This window comes from Bubalus bubalis, chromosome 9 (assembly GCF_019923935.1).
Source record: "Bubalus bubalis isolate 160015118507 breed Murrah chromosome 9, NDDB_SH_1, whole genome shotgun sequence".
NCBI classification, from domain to species: Eukaryota; Metazoa; Chordata; class Mammalia; order Artiodactyla; family Bovidae; genus Bubalus; species Bubalus bubalis.
The window spans coordinates 45,030,014-45,044,271 of NC_059165.1; the positions used below are offsets into that span (position 1 = coordinate 45,030,014).

The window sequence follows — 14,258 nt, forward strand, 5'->3', positions numbered from 1 at the left end:
AGCATAGATAGTTCAGGTTTCCTTTGCTACATATTCAAGAGTTGGAGATACCCAATGCAAATAAGCAATCCGAAGAAGAATAAGTGCATAAACGGAGCATTTTAGGCTGTTTGAGATGGAAGGAAACTGGTTCTTTTTTCTCCACAGCATTTAACACTGTCCCTTCATAGAGTTGGTACTTAATCACATCAAAAGAGGGTTACTCTATTCTGCTTCTACTTGAGTATCAAAACCCAGAGCTAGAATTTCCACCCAGTTACAAAAACCCTTGGTTTTGATTTCTGATTAGAATTTTTACCTTTTTCTTAGTTGGCTTCTTGTAGATACTTTTAAAGCATCTCCAGAGCTAGCACGGCAGAGAATAAACTAGCAGGGCGGGGAGGTGACTCCATCAGTCTAACCTCTTAATTAACTTTCTTTGCTGTCGTTAATGAGAATACCTAACCTCTGGGCTGGGCTTCCTCGGTGGCTCAGACGGTAAAGAATCCGCCTGCAATAGAGAAACCTGGGTTGGATTCCTGAGTTGGGAAGATCCCCTGGAAGACGGCTTGACAACTCATTCCAGTGTTCTTGCCTGGAGAATTCCATGGACAGAGGAGGCTGGCGGGCTGCACACTCCACGGGGTTGCAAGGAGTCGGACACGACTGAGCGACTAAGCACACCCGACAACCTCTGGCTAACTAGGCTCCAGTGGTACCAAGACCCTCCAGGAGGAGCTGGGAAGCCGACTGCAACCCGGGGCCCCGCCTCTCCCAGGTTCGAAGCGGCAGGAGTCGAGCGCGCCGTGAGGTCTGGACCTTCGCGCGCGCCGTAGCGGCGGGCTCCGAGTCAACCCCGCCCCCTCCACGGATCCAGCGTGGGGCTACGAACGGTCTGCCCCAGTGGTTGCTTCCTTCATCCCTGGTTGCCCGAGATTATGGGACAGGAACCGCGCACGTTGCCGCCCTCCCCTAACTGGTACTGCTCCCGATGCAGCGATGCCGTGCCCGGGGGCCTCTTCGGTTTCGCGGCGCGGACTTCGGTCTTCCTTGTCCGCGTGGGCCCGGGCGCGGACGCGATCCCAGGGACGCCCCCATTTCGAGGTAAGTCCCCACCTCTTGACCCCAACCTACCTACACTAACTGCGTTCCCCGGGGGCGCCAAGAGGGCGTGTCTAGCCACCCCACCCCGCCATAGATGGGGAAACTGAGGCTCGGGCAGAGAGAAGGGTCTGTTCATAGTCGTCTAAACTGAGTTGTGTCCGGGTCTCCAAAGCTGAGCTCTACACCACGCTGTGGCTGAGCGGTCCCGCCTCCTGGCTCTCTCAGCGTGCATCCGCTGGCTTACTAAAAAGTTATCCGTGTGTCTTTCCAGGTATTTATAACGCCTAGGCCTTGCTTTCTACAGCTCCAGGCCCTAAGCGAGATTCTGCAAATATATGATACTCACTTCTGTAAGATAAATGACTTGAGCCGAATGCTTCCAGGCTCCAGCTAGGTTTTGGTTATGCCCTGGGATACGGCATGCCAGATACTTCCTAAAGACTTCAAGCCAGATCTAAATACAAATCCTTTTTACATTCTTCATTGGAGCTGCTCCTCAGCCTGAGAACTAGGCACATCAAGCGATATGAACGTATTTTACAGTTAAAAAAACAGAGTCCCAAGGAGATAAAACGACTTGTCTGAAGTCAGATGGCAGAGCCAATATCTGCATTTGAGGTTTCTAATTGTGGGTTTCTGGATATTTTTGTTATTCCATGGAATAAGTGAGGCCGCAATCACCAACAACAGTAAAGATGCTGGCAGGAATCTTAGATAGCTCTTTAACCTGCAGCCTGTTTTTGCTTGAAGTCATAGGCGAGTTGGTGGGACACACGGAAAAGGTGTCTGGCTTCACGTTTTGTCATCACCCGGGTCAATACAACCTCTGCGCCACCAGCTCCGATGATGGGACTGTGAAAATCTGGGATGTAGGGACAAAAACAGTTGTGACGGAACATGCACTCCATCAGGTACCATGGCTTACTGGTTTCTCAGACTATGAATATATATCTGTGTCAGAGTTATCCTGCTTCAAGTATAGTTTTGCTAGCTCCTCTGTGTTGAGTTAACTTTTATATATATATAATTGAATATAATTTTAAAAATATATAAACATAAATATATATTAAACATTAAATATATAATATTTATATAATATATATAAGGTAACTTTTATAATTGTGTTTGTTCATTAGATCAGAAGGTATATATTGTAAAGGTACTTCAAAATTTTTTTGGAAGGAAATACATATAAATCAGAGGTCAACAAACTGCACTGCTGCCTGCTTTTGCAAATTGTTTCACTGGAATACAATCACAGCCATTCATTTTAGTATTGCCTACAATTTTAACTACTGCCGCTTGCAGGCTACAATGGCAGGATTGAGAGTTAAAACAGAGACAGTATGGCCCACACAATCTAACATATTTACTCTCTGGCTCTTTACACGAAAAAGACTCCTGATATAAACTGTGAGTGAAACTTATTTCAAAACTAGATGGTTAATTGATATACCTGCCTAGAAAATAGAGAAAAGAACTCGGTTAATCTTACGAAGAATTTTGCATTAATCTACAAAGGAAGAAAAAAATTGAATCATTCTTAGCCTGAATTCTCCTATCATTTGATTATAATATAATATTGCTATATGGGTGGTCCTAACAGTATTTATTAAGTACCTATAATATGCCTAGCATTATACAGATTAAAAACTAAGTAAAAATTAAGCAATAACAAATGAGAAGCAAATATATCTTTCCTTTGTTTTAAAGCATACAATATCAGCATTGCATTGGTCTCCTCGAGTAAAGGATCTGATAGTATCTGGAGATGAAAAAGGAGTAGTTTTCTGTTACTGGCTTAACAGAAATGACAGCCAGCACCTCTTTATAGAACCTAGGACAATTTTCTGTCTTACTTGCTCGCCTCATCATGAAGATTTAGTAGCCATTGGGTGAGTACTGTGCCATCTGCACTAATAATTTATTTTTATGATGTTATTTTGTATTTTCTTTACCTTCTCCTATCCCTTTATTCCTCATAGGAAACCATTTACAGGTATTAACCACTCTTCCTGCACCCCTAGTAACATTATTCCTGTGACCTCCAGCTCCTCACTGTATTTTGGTTTCCCTGGTTTCTGTAATACTGGACTTTCCTTATTCTTCATACCTGACTTCTTCAGTGAATCTCCAAATGTCAGAAATGTCCTCTTTCACCTTTTACTCCTCTGTACTTATGCTTGGTTATATTAATAACATTTATTCCCATAGGGTCAAATGACTCAGCTCGGCTCTGATTCTCAGCTCTTCCACTCAATTGGGAAAGCAGTGTGGCTTTGGGATCTGTCTCCCCTGTGATCATCAAGGTTGTCTTCACATGAGCTGCCTCAGTAGGCGGTCCTCTCTCCCTTCCTGCTCCATTTACTTCTCTCTCAAAGATGTCCATTCTGTCTAGTTTAAAGATGAGACATAAGCATAAGCATCTAAGAGGAGAAAGTCCAACAGGAGAGAATTCAAGACACTTGGAGGTGGGGTAGATAGATACACATGGAGACAACACGGGGATAACTTTTCCATAAACTCTGTTGCAACAGTGTGCATGTAGACATGAAGCCAGAGAAGGTATATGGGGGTCAAGGGAGCATTAAATGGAAGATAACAAAGGCATGTTTCTATGCTGGTGGAAATGAGGCAGAAGAAGGAGAGTCTGTTGCAGGGGTGAACAGTGATGAATACAGGAGTGATAATGAGAAGTCAAGAGGGAACTGGCTCCAGACACAAGTAAAAGGAACCAGCTGAGAATGTGGAAATAGGTGTAAGTAGTTTCACAGATCTGCTTGGAAGAGAAGGGTGTTTCAATCTGATGGCTTCTGATTTTTTGTGAGGCACAAGTCAAGTTCAGAGTGGGGCAGGAGCTGGATGCAGGAAGAAGGTATGAAGAGTCATCTCAGAGAACAGGAAAATGAACTTTCTGATGGAAATTGCAGGTCCCGTGGTCCTGGTTGAGTGTCAAGCCGAGGATCATGATCGTGAATTTTAAGTAAACTACTCAAACTGATTGAGAAAGGAGGTGGTTGGATTCAACCAGGTTTGGGGTTTTGTGGAGTAAATACCCCTGAGAAAAAGGGGGAACAAAGGAGATAAGGATTTTATTTAAGGAGTGATTATAATGATGGATCATGAATCTGCTCTGCATGCAGGGATGAACAGGAAGACAGGTGTGCGTGAGTAACACTGAAAATGGAAAGGGTCTGTGATCGGAGGTCTCCATGAACCTCGTTGTGTGAGGGTACAAGAGACAGAGCAGAAAGGGTGGTAGGCAGGGGGTCAGAGAAGGGTAAATCAAACTGACCTTGAAAGATGAGCAGAAGTTCACAAGAAGAGGTGAGTCTTTCAAACAGTCAAACAGGATTGAATCAAAATGATGTTTCTAAATGCTCTTCAAAACAGTGATTAGTCCCTAAAGTCTTGATTGAAATTGCAAAATAGCTTGATCACATGTCTGTTGTTAGGTTACATAACTTGATGGTTTTCAAAGTCTGTATCTTCAAAGATTTGATATATTCTATGATTTTATTTTTTTTAATAAAGTTGTAATTGGGAAAAAATATTTTTTTAATAAAGAGAGAAATAGAGCTGTAGGATTATCTAGTGTATAGGAAAACAGGTATGCCCACTTTGGAGACCAATTTTGCACTTTCTAGTAAAGCAAAAATATGACTAACATTCTGGCAGTTCTGTTACTAGACATCAAACCTGAAACTGTCTTAAGTGTGTGATAAGATTATTATATATTTTATAATCTTATAATAATAAGATTATTAATAGCATTTTATGTTTGTAACAGTAAAAAAAAAGTGAGAGCCTTTGAAAAGGAAAATGAGTAACTAAACTTGAAGTATATTCATACAGTGGAATACTATGCAATAGTATAAATGACTGATCAGGGACTAGAGTTACATGTGTCCACATGGATGACTCACAAAAAGAATGAGTGGAAAAAAGCAAGCTACAGAAAAATAAACAACATGTTACCATTTATATGAAGCTTTTAAATGTACACAGTAATTTTGTATCTTATTTAGGAATATATATATATACAAAGGAAGTCTAGAACTGATGTAACACAAGATTCAGGAATAGCAGTTTACCTCTGTGGAAGACAGGGAGAAAAATTTGATTGGGATGAGATATACAGAAGATTTCAACTGTACTGCAAAGTTGTTGTTTTTTTTTTTCTCTTAAGCTAGAGAGTAGATATTTCTTTATTGTGTCTGAAATACTTCATCATTTAAAGAAAAAAACTATTAGAATTTCTCAATTTCTTCTAAATTAAAAAAAATGAGTCTTGAAATACCCAGATCTACAGGTTAGAATTCTTCAGCTTTTGTTACAAAAGTAAGATCACTTGTAAAAGTAAAAAGATATTTTTAGTGTATTAGGACAAATTCATTTCCAATTAGGGGGATTGCTGGCCCCCTTCAGGACTACTTTTCTTTAACATTTCCCTCCAGCACAAGCATGCTCTGCTGCCGACCTTCATGCTGGGCAACATGCATAGTATAACATAGTATCAGGAATTTGGCCATTTGATCAAAATATAAAATAAGTATTCTTCGGAAAAAGGACAGAACAAAATTATTCCTTGCTCTCTTTCCTCCCTCCCCTCAATGCACTTAACTTGTAGAAATGCACAATAACTCCTAAGCCAAAAGTTTCCTAGAAAGACAGTCTGTATTTTTTAGCAATATTTCTAACCTTGTTTTTTAGCTACAAGGATGGCATAGTGGTTATAATTGACATCAGCAAGAAAGGAGAAGTTATGCACAGGCTTCGAGGCCACGATGATGAGATCCATTCCATAGCCTGGTGTCCCCTGTCGGGTGAAGACTGTTTATCCATAAATCAAGAGGAAAATTCAGGTAGAGATGATTTAAGAGGGTTCAGTACTCTTTAGACCCAAAGAACCAAGTGGGTAGAATAGTGTCATTTGAATTACATTTAAAACTAGATTTTACATATCAAATCTATGAAAATGATAGTTACAGGAACCCTTGCAAACTAGTTTTTTCTTTAATGAGTGCATTTTTAATGCAAATTAAAAACAAAATTACCATCTCTATCCTAGAAGAACCTGAAATGCCCAATGGAAAAGTTATAACACAAACTCCAGTAACAAAAGGCTGCTACTTAGCCACTGGGAGCAAAGACCAGACCATTCGGATCTGGAGCTGCTCTAGAGGCCGAGGTAAGACTAATATTCGACATTTCCCTTGTGATATAACTTCTATCAATCCAGTAAAAGCTTTTTTACTAAAAAAAAAAAAAAAAAGCTTTTTTACTGTCTTATTATCCTGAGTGTGTGTCTTGACTGTCCATGGAACTTCTTTTATTCTGCAGGGGTGATGACTTTGAAACTGCCCTTTCTTAAAAGAAGAGGAGGGGGTGTAGACCCAACTGTTAAAGAGCGCCTTTGGTTGACACTCCATTGGCCCAAGGATCAGCCAACTCAGCTGGTATCCAGCTGTTTTGGGTAAGTTTTTTTTTTTGGTCATGCTCTCTAACATGTTTTGTTTTCCTCTCTGGTCTCAGGAATTCCTAGGCTTCTCTTTCTAGACACAGAAGGTGTAGACAGCAGTGGCTAAGAGGCCCATTATATTAATATATAATAATGGCCCATTGTATTATGATGGGCCATTTGTAATGGAAAAGTCATGGAATAGACCTGTGCTGTCTAATAAGAGTTATGAAAAGATCAAATAAGTACAGCCTGCTTGTTAAGTGTGGACTCTGAAGTCAGGCAGATTTCAGAATCAATCTATTACTTATCAGCTGTTCATAAGCAAGATCCTTCACTTTTCTGAGCTTCAGTGACTTCACATGAATAAAGGGGCGGTTATAGTGTTTCCTTTCGCTTAGGATGATTATGACCATTCGTTAAGCAAAATTTATCGAGCACCTGTTTCTAGTTGCTTGAGATGACAAGTGAATTTAACAGACAAGGTCCTTGCTTTTAAATGAGGTAATACAGGTAGAGCATATAGGAATCTCCCAAAGTGTTAGTAGTGATGCTACTACCCACCCTGCTCCAAAGCAGACATATGTCTTAAAGCCTTTGTGGTTATGCAAATTATGGTGGCATTTTATAATTAAAGCTATTAGGAAAATCTGTTCAGAAGGTAGTCTAGTACATTTGCATGGTTCAAAAAGAATGAAAGGATATAATAAAGCTCCTTTTTAAAAATTTTAGCCACACCACGTAGCTTGCAGGATCTCAGTTCCCTGACCAAATCAGGCAACTGCAGCAAAAGCAGAGTCCTAACCACTAGACCACCAGCGAACTCCAGAGCTCCCTTTCCACCTATGTCTTCTCTGCTTGGTTCTCCGCGCCATAGGCAATAATTTCTTTTGGTTTTGCGTCTGTTTTAGAATATGTAATTTGTCTCTCCTTAAAGGAACAATGAACAGAAAGTATTTTGCAGCTGAGGGCCCACACTCTGGCCCAAAACCACTTGTTTTCAGATTGCTCATGAAAGAGAACTGTTACTTGTTTTTCTTCACAGAGGTGAACTGCTGCTATGGGATCTCACTCAGTCTTGGAGACGGAAATATACCCTCTTTAGTGGTTCATCAGAAGGGCAAAATCATTCAAGGATTGTGTTTAATTTATGTCCTCTGCAAACTGAAGATGACAAACAGCTGCTGCTTTCCATATCAATGGACAGAGATGTAAGAACAGCTTATTTTGCATTCAATACTGTATATTGGTGATTTATGACTTGGATAGGATTAGAGGACTTTTTCAAACTATCATCAGTTCTCACACCTCACCTCGCCCCCAGGTTCCAATTTCAAAGTTACTGTTTCTGACTAGCATTAAATACATTAGCAGTAGAGAAGTAAAGGGAAGGGGAGGAACAACCAAGATGTCTTTTTGTTAAAGCAGATATGATAAGGAAGAGGTATGTGCATGGAAGGATGTGAGAGGTCATCATGGTTTAGCTTTAAAATATCCTTGTCTATATAGTTTAGGTAGCAGAATCATCTGCTCTTGGCAGAGTCTCTGTAAGAGAGAATTGGCTTTATCTAAGTAACCTTACTGTTTTTCAGTAATCAAAGCTTGTTTGATAGACTTTGTTTTCTCCCAAGTCACTGTGTTAATAAATAAATGAGGATTAAAAACTTAGCACTCCTCTTCCAATGGATATGATAACATATTTTGCTTTTTGAGATAAACTGTGATTGTTCCACTGTCCTGAGACCATCGTCATCTTTTTTCTTTCTTTACTTTTTTTTTTTTTTTTTGAGTTTACCAAATGAGATTATCGATGCTGTAATACTGTGGAAGGGCCACTGGACTCTGGGAAACAGGAAGCCTGAGTTCTAGTTTATTGTGTGCCTTCAATTCACTTGGCATCTTAGGGAATAAATGTATTCCAAGATCCCTTTGAGCTCTACAGTTTACTGCTTTTTTTTTTCCTAATTCCTACTGGAATAGTTAAGTTACATTCTCCTGCTGCACTCATTGAGCCCATTCTGTCTGAAACGATTGTTTTTCCTGTTTCTCTGATCTTCATAAAGACCCTAACCCTTAACCTTTTCAGGTAAAATGTTGGGACATGGCCACTCTGGAGTGCTGCTGGACCCTGCCTTCCCTCGGTGGGTTTGCCTACAGTCTGGCTTTCTCTCCTGTGAACACAGGCTGCTTAGCTATAGGCGTCGGGGATGGCATGATCCGCGTATGGAATACACTCTCCATAAAGAACAACTATGATGTGAAACATTTTTGGCAAGGTGTCAAGTCCAAGGTTACAGCGGTAAGGATGCGTTCTTTGAACTTGCCATACACTGTTTTCAAATAACTAATTCTCTCTTAGAGAATACCTATTCACACAAATGAACTCTATAGGGAATTTACACTTCAAGAGTATTTTTGATGCAATTTGAAACTGGGAAAGCACAGGGACCCCTCCCTAACCAAACACATTACCTCCTAATTCAGAAATTTAGCTTTGTTTTGTAAAATTAAGTCACCCTGTTTTCTAATAGTAAGAAATTTAAAATCACCTGGATGTGTGTGCATTCATAGGAGGTACATTAAATTATAATATAACCACATGGGGAATAATAATGTTTGTGATTTTAAAAAAACCCACAGTACAGAAGTGTAGAAAGCAAAAATGTTTTCTTTTCCACCCTTGAGTCTATTCTCCCGCATCCATAATCCAAAGAACCACTGTTGATGTATCTTTCCAAGCTTTGTTAATTAATAATAGAACCATATTTTCTAAATTGTTCTGGAATCTTTTACTTCCCACCCAACAATCTATCACGCACATCATTTAAACATTTGATCCTATTTTTGTTTTTCAATTATATATAAAGTTTACTCACAAAAAATTTCTAGAAAGATACAGAGCTCGCAGTGGGGTGTTTTGGATAGTGAAATTACAAGTGACTTTATTTTTAATACTATTTCTCTTTTAAATAATGAGAATTTGTTACTTTTAAAATTAGAAGACACCAAGAGCAAGAAATTTTTCCAGTTGAACGCTGAAGTATAACCTAATGAATCCCTTAACAGTGCCCCTTTCTTCGTATTTCTTTGTAGCTGTGCTGGCACCCAACCAAGGAAGGCTGCTTAGCCTTTGGAACTGATGATGGAAAAGTGGGATTGTACGACACCTACTCCAACAAGTAAGAGATGGATGACCTTTATTTAGCCCATTGACCAAAATGTTAGTGAGTTCATTTTGAGTTCATAGACCCCGATGTTTATCATAGTAAGACTGGGAAGCATCTTTAAGATTCTGACTCTGAGACTGGGGCTTAGAACTCAGAATTTTATTTTTAAAACATTTTTTCAGGTGATAGTGATGGTTCAGCCCATCTGACCTGTGAATACCACTGAAGGTTTTTTTTTTGTTGTTTTTTTTTCCAGGAAAACATTTGCTTTTGTTTTCCCTCAACATTTTTTTTACAAAAGTTTTCAGGCATCCAAGAATGTCAAGTTATACATAGGGGCTTCCCTGGTGGCTCAGATGGTAAAGAATCTGCTTGCAATGCAGGAGACCCAGGTTTGATCCCTGAATTGGGAAGATCCCCCAGAGAACGGAATGGCTACCCACTATAGTATTTGGACAGAGAAGCATGGTGGGCTAGTCTATAGGGTTGCAAAGAGTCAGACACAACTGAGTGACTGATACTTATATGGGCTTCCCTGGTGGCTAAGACCATAAAGAATCTGCCTGCAATGTGGGAGACCCGGGTTTGATCCCTGGTTGGGAAGATCCCCTGGAGAAGGAAATGGCTACCACTCCAGTATTGTTGAGTGTAGAATTCCATGGACAGAGGAGCCTGGCGGGCTGCAGTCCATGAGGTCACAAAGGGTTAGACACGACTGAGCGGCAAACACTTTCACTTTCAAGAATGTTAAAAGCTTAGAATAAAGAACATCTCTGTTTGTTCCATCTTAAGTTACCAGTTGTTAACATTTTGCCATACTTTTGGTACACATAACAAAAATTAGCAGTAATCCATAATATGATGTAATATCCTGTGCATATACAAATTTCCTCAGCTGAGCCAAAAATGTTTTTCTAGCAATTTTTTTTAAAACCTTTTTTCAATCAGAGGTCACACATTGTATTTTTTTATGTCTCTTTAGTCTCTTATTATAGAATAGTCCCCCACTTCTTTCCATAACATTGCCTTTTCAATTTGAAGATTCCAGATAAGTTGTTTTCTAGCATATTCTACATTTTGGACTTGTGTAGTTAATTCTTTGTGGTGACTTGTAATTCAGTTCACTCTTTGCCGTATTTCCTATATTCCTGTCTTCCCTGTATTGCCTATAAACTTTCTAGAACAGCACAGTGTCTTTAGTCACAGGTGGCTACTAAAGTGTGCTAAGTGTAGAACACACTTGAGAGTTCAAAAAAGGAAAGAATGTAAGATGCCTCAATATTTATTTTAATTATATTTTAAAAGGTAGTACTTTTTATATACTGAGCTAATTCCTAACATTGAATTTCACTTGTTTCTGATACTTCTGTTAACATGGCTACTAGAAAGCTTTAAGTTGCAGACAGGGCTTGTATTTATGGCTAACAGTATAAATCTATTGGACACAGCTATTCTGAGTGCTTGATTAGATTCCAAACCTGCACTGTTCAGTTTGGTAGCCACTGGCCACGTGTGGCTACTTATGCTTAAAGTAATTGAAATTAAATAAAATTAGAGATTGAGCTCCTAGTCACGTGTGCCACATTGCCAGTGCTCAAGGGCCATATCTCGCTAAGGGCTACTTTATTGGACAGCACTGTTCTACGCCAGGGATTAGAAAACAGTGGCCCATGAGCTAAGAAAGTGCTTAGTCCCTCAGTTGTGTCCAACTCTTTGTGATCCCATGAACTGTAGCCTGCCAGGCTCCTCTAATCATGGGATTTCTCAGGCAAGAATACTGGAGTGGGTTGCCATTTCCTCCTCCAAGGGATCTTCCCAACCCAGGGATCAAATGAAGGGTCTCCTTCATTGTAGGCGGATTCTCTACCGTCTGAGCCACCAGGGAAGCCCATGAGTTAAGAATAGTTTTATCTTTTAAAAATCAATGAAAAAGAATCAAGAATATTTCACAATGTGTGAAAAGTAAATAAAATTCAAGTTTCTCTGTCCGTAAAGTTTTATTAGAGCCCTGCCACGCTCATTTCATTACATCTTATCTGAGGCTGCTTGTGTGCTACACAGCAAAGTGGATATTGTGACAAAAACTGCTTGACTCACAAAGTCTGAAGCACTGACTACCTGGCCCTTTACAGAAAAAGTTTGCCTACTCCTGTTCTAGATCATTTGCACCTAAGTGAGAATCATTCATTATACTGTAGAGCTCACCTTTTCATGTGCCAGGTCTTTAGGTACTTGTGTATAACCTGTTGTTTATTGTTTAATCACTAAGTCATATCTGACTTTTTGCAACCCTATGGACTGTAGCCCACCAGGCTCCTCTTGGGATTTCCCAAGCAAGAATACTGAGTGGGTAGCCATTCCCTTCTCCAGGGGATCTTCCCAAGCCAGGGACTGAACCTATATCTCCTGCATTGGCAGGCAGATTCTTTACCAGTGAACCACCAGGGAAGACCCTATGTATAACTTACACACAGTTAACTGTTTTTCTCCATTTTTAATCTTTTTTTTTTAAAGGCTACACTATTTCAAATAAGTACTTAATAAAATAAAATTATATATCAATTTAAATAGCTTTGTGTCAGTACAAAATTACTAATTCTAGTAAATTACTATCTTTTGGTTATTATAAGCTGAATATTCAAACTGATAGCAGCAAAGGTATACAGTAGGAGGAAGGACGTTACTGTAGATATATTGCTAGGTATTCAGCCAGAAACACTTATTCTATTTCCTTTAGCCAAAGAAAATTTGGTTTATTGTCTAGACTGATCATGATAAACGTGTCAGATACATGGAAATAAAGAAGTCAACAGCTCATTCAGTCACAGATACTGGAATTCTAAAATCACACAAAGAGTATAGTATATGTTAAAGATAATAACTGCACTGCCCTGTCTGGACACATCACATATCATTAATCAACCACAACCTTCAAAAATACCCTGAAGAGCAAGGTTTCTTTTTTAAAAAATAAATAAAAACCAAAAACTCGAACTACCGTGTGACCCAGCAATTTCACTTCTTGAGATATATCCAAAAAAAACAAAAACACTCATTCTAAAAGATACATGCACCCCAATCTTCAAAGCAGCATTATTTACCATTGCCAAGGTATGGGAGTAACCTAAATGTCCATCAACAGATGAAAGGATAAAAAAGTTGTGTGTGTACACGCACACAGAGGAATGCTACTCAGCCAAAAAACAATGAAATTTCACCATTTGCAGCAACGTGGATGGATGTAAAGGACATTATGCTAAGTGAAATAAGTCAGACAGAAAAAGACAAGTACTGTATGATATCACTTATATATGGACTCTAAAAAATACAACCAACTACTGAATATAACAAAAAAGCAGCAGACTCACAGATACATAGAACAAACCAGTGGTTACCAGTGGGGGGAGGGGTGGATTATAGAGATGGAGGAGGGGAAGGTATAAACTTCTGGGTGTAAGGCTCAAGGGTGTATTGTATAACATGGGGAGTATACCCAGCATTTGGTAATAACTAAATGGAAAATAATCTTAAAAAATTGTAAAACATTAAAGAAATTTTTTTAATAAAAACCATTATTAGGTAGAAAGGATGGAAGAAATGAGTGTTTGTGAAGAATAAAAATACTAATCCAGAGGAAAAAAACTTTAAAACCTATCTACTCTGAAATCTTGGGAAGTCCCTGGCTGTCCAGTGGTTAGGAGGCACAGGTTCAATCCTCGGTCCAGGATCCTGCAAGCTGCTTAGAACAGCCAAAAATAAATAAATTAAGCCTTAGTTTGAGAATGTGATGTTAATGACAGGGTAAGCAAAAATGATTCTAGTCTTTTACTTGAATATAAGGTGGAGATATTTGCATAGTGATAATATATGCTTAGTAGTAACCTTAGTTCTGGGCTGAACAGTTTGCATTTTCTGTCTTGTCCTGTTTTTCTCAAGTTGTGATAGCCTTTACTTTTGTATATAACTACAGTAATATTAGAATATTTGACATTTAAGTGAAGTGAGAAACTCAGGAATAGATAGGGAAAATGACCCTAAACTGGCCAGTCAAGGGATATTAATAACTTTTTCTAGGTGAAGTATGTTTGGGACCTTTTTTTCAGTTGCTCTTATTACATGGTATATTATTTAAATGTTTGCTTCTTTACAATCAGTTATTTGGAGAAGGGTACTGTTGTTTTTCTTTAATATCAGCAACTAAGTTTGTAACAGGCAACTTTTTAAAAGAAGATGGTCTCTCTTCCACTGTACCTCTTTAAATCTTTCTGTTTATAATTTCCCTTCCCCCCAGACCTCCACAGATTTCCAGCACGTATCACAAGAAAACTGTGTACTCGTTAGCCTGGGGACCACCAGTACCCGCCGTGGCACTAGGTAAGTATCTGAATCATTCTCTAACAAACACAAGAGTATTCTCTTTCAACTTAATCCTAGGATATTCAACCTGGAAAAAGTCATAAACATTCTAATATAGTAACTCCTTACACAGGCTGCTGTGTCCCTGGGGTCCGTGAGGGCAGTTGTAACAGGTGATCAGTTAGAAACCA

The 14,258-nt window shown here is 39.2% G+C and overlaps 1 protein-coding gene across 4 annotated transcripts in view; it reads left to right on the forward strand.

Annotated features, from left to right (window-relative positions):
- Positions 1-818: 818 nt before the first annotated feature.
- GEMIN5 (gem nuclear organelle associated protein 5) overlaps positions 819-14,258 on the forward strand; it is a 39,645-nt gene continuing 26,205 nt past the window's right edge. For 2 of the 4 annotated variants that reach the window (XM_006075988.4, XM_006075989.4), the window contains exons 1-10: positions 819-1,083; positions 1,834-1,994; positions 2,797-2,978; positions 5,797-5,948; positions 6,155-6,274; positions 6,427-6,559; positions 7,590-7,755; positions 8,631-8,843; positions 9,638-9,723; positions 14,003-14,085. In XM_006075988.4, the coding sequence (XP_006076050.4) occupies positions 918-1,083; positions 1,834-1,994; positions 2,797-2,978; positions 5,797-5,948; positions 6,155-6,274; positions 6,427-6,559; positions 7,590-7,755; positions 8,631-8,843; positions 9,638-9,723; positions 14,003-14,085 (1,462 nt within the window). In that variant the 5' untranslated portion in view covers positions 819-917. The remainder of the gene's footprint in view (positions 1,084-1,833; positions 1,995-2,796; positions 2,979-5,796; positions 5,949-6,154; positions 6,275-6,426; positions 6,560-7,589; positions 7,756-8,630; positions 8,844-9,637; positions 9,724-14,002; positions 14,086-14,258) is intronic. The other 2 variants (XM_006075990.4, XM_006075991.4) reach the window with 1 other exon arrangement.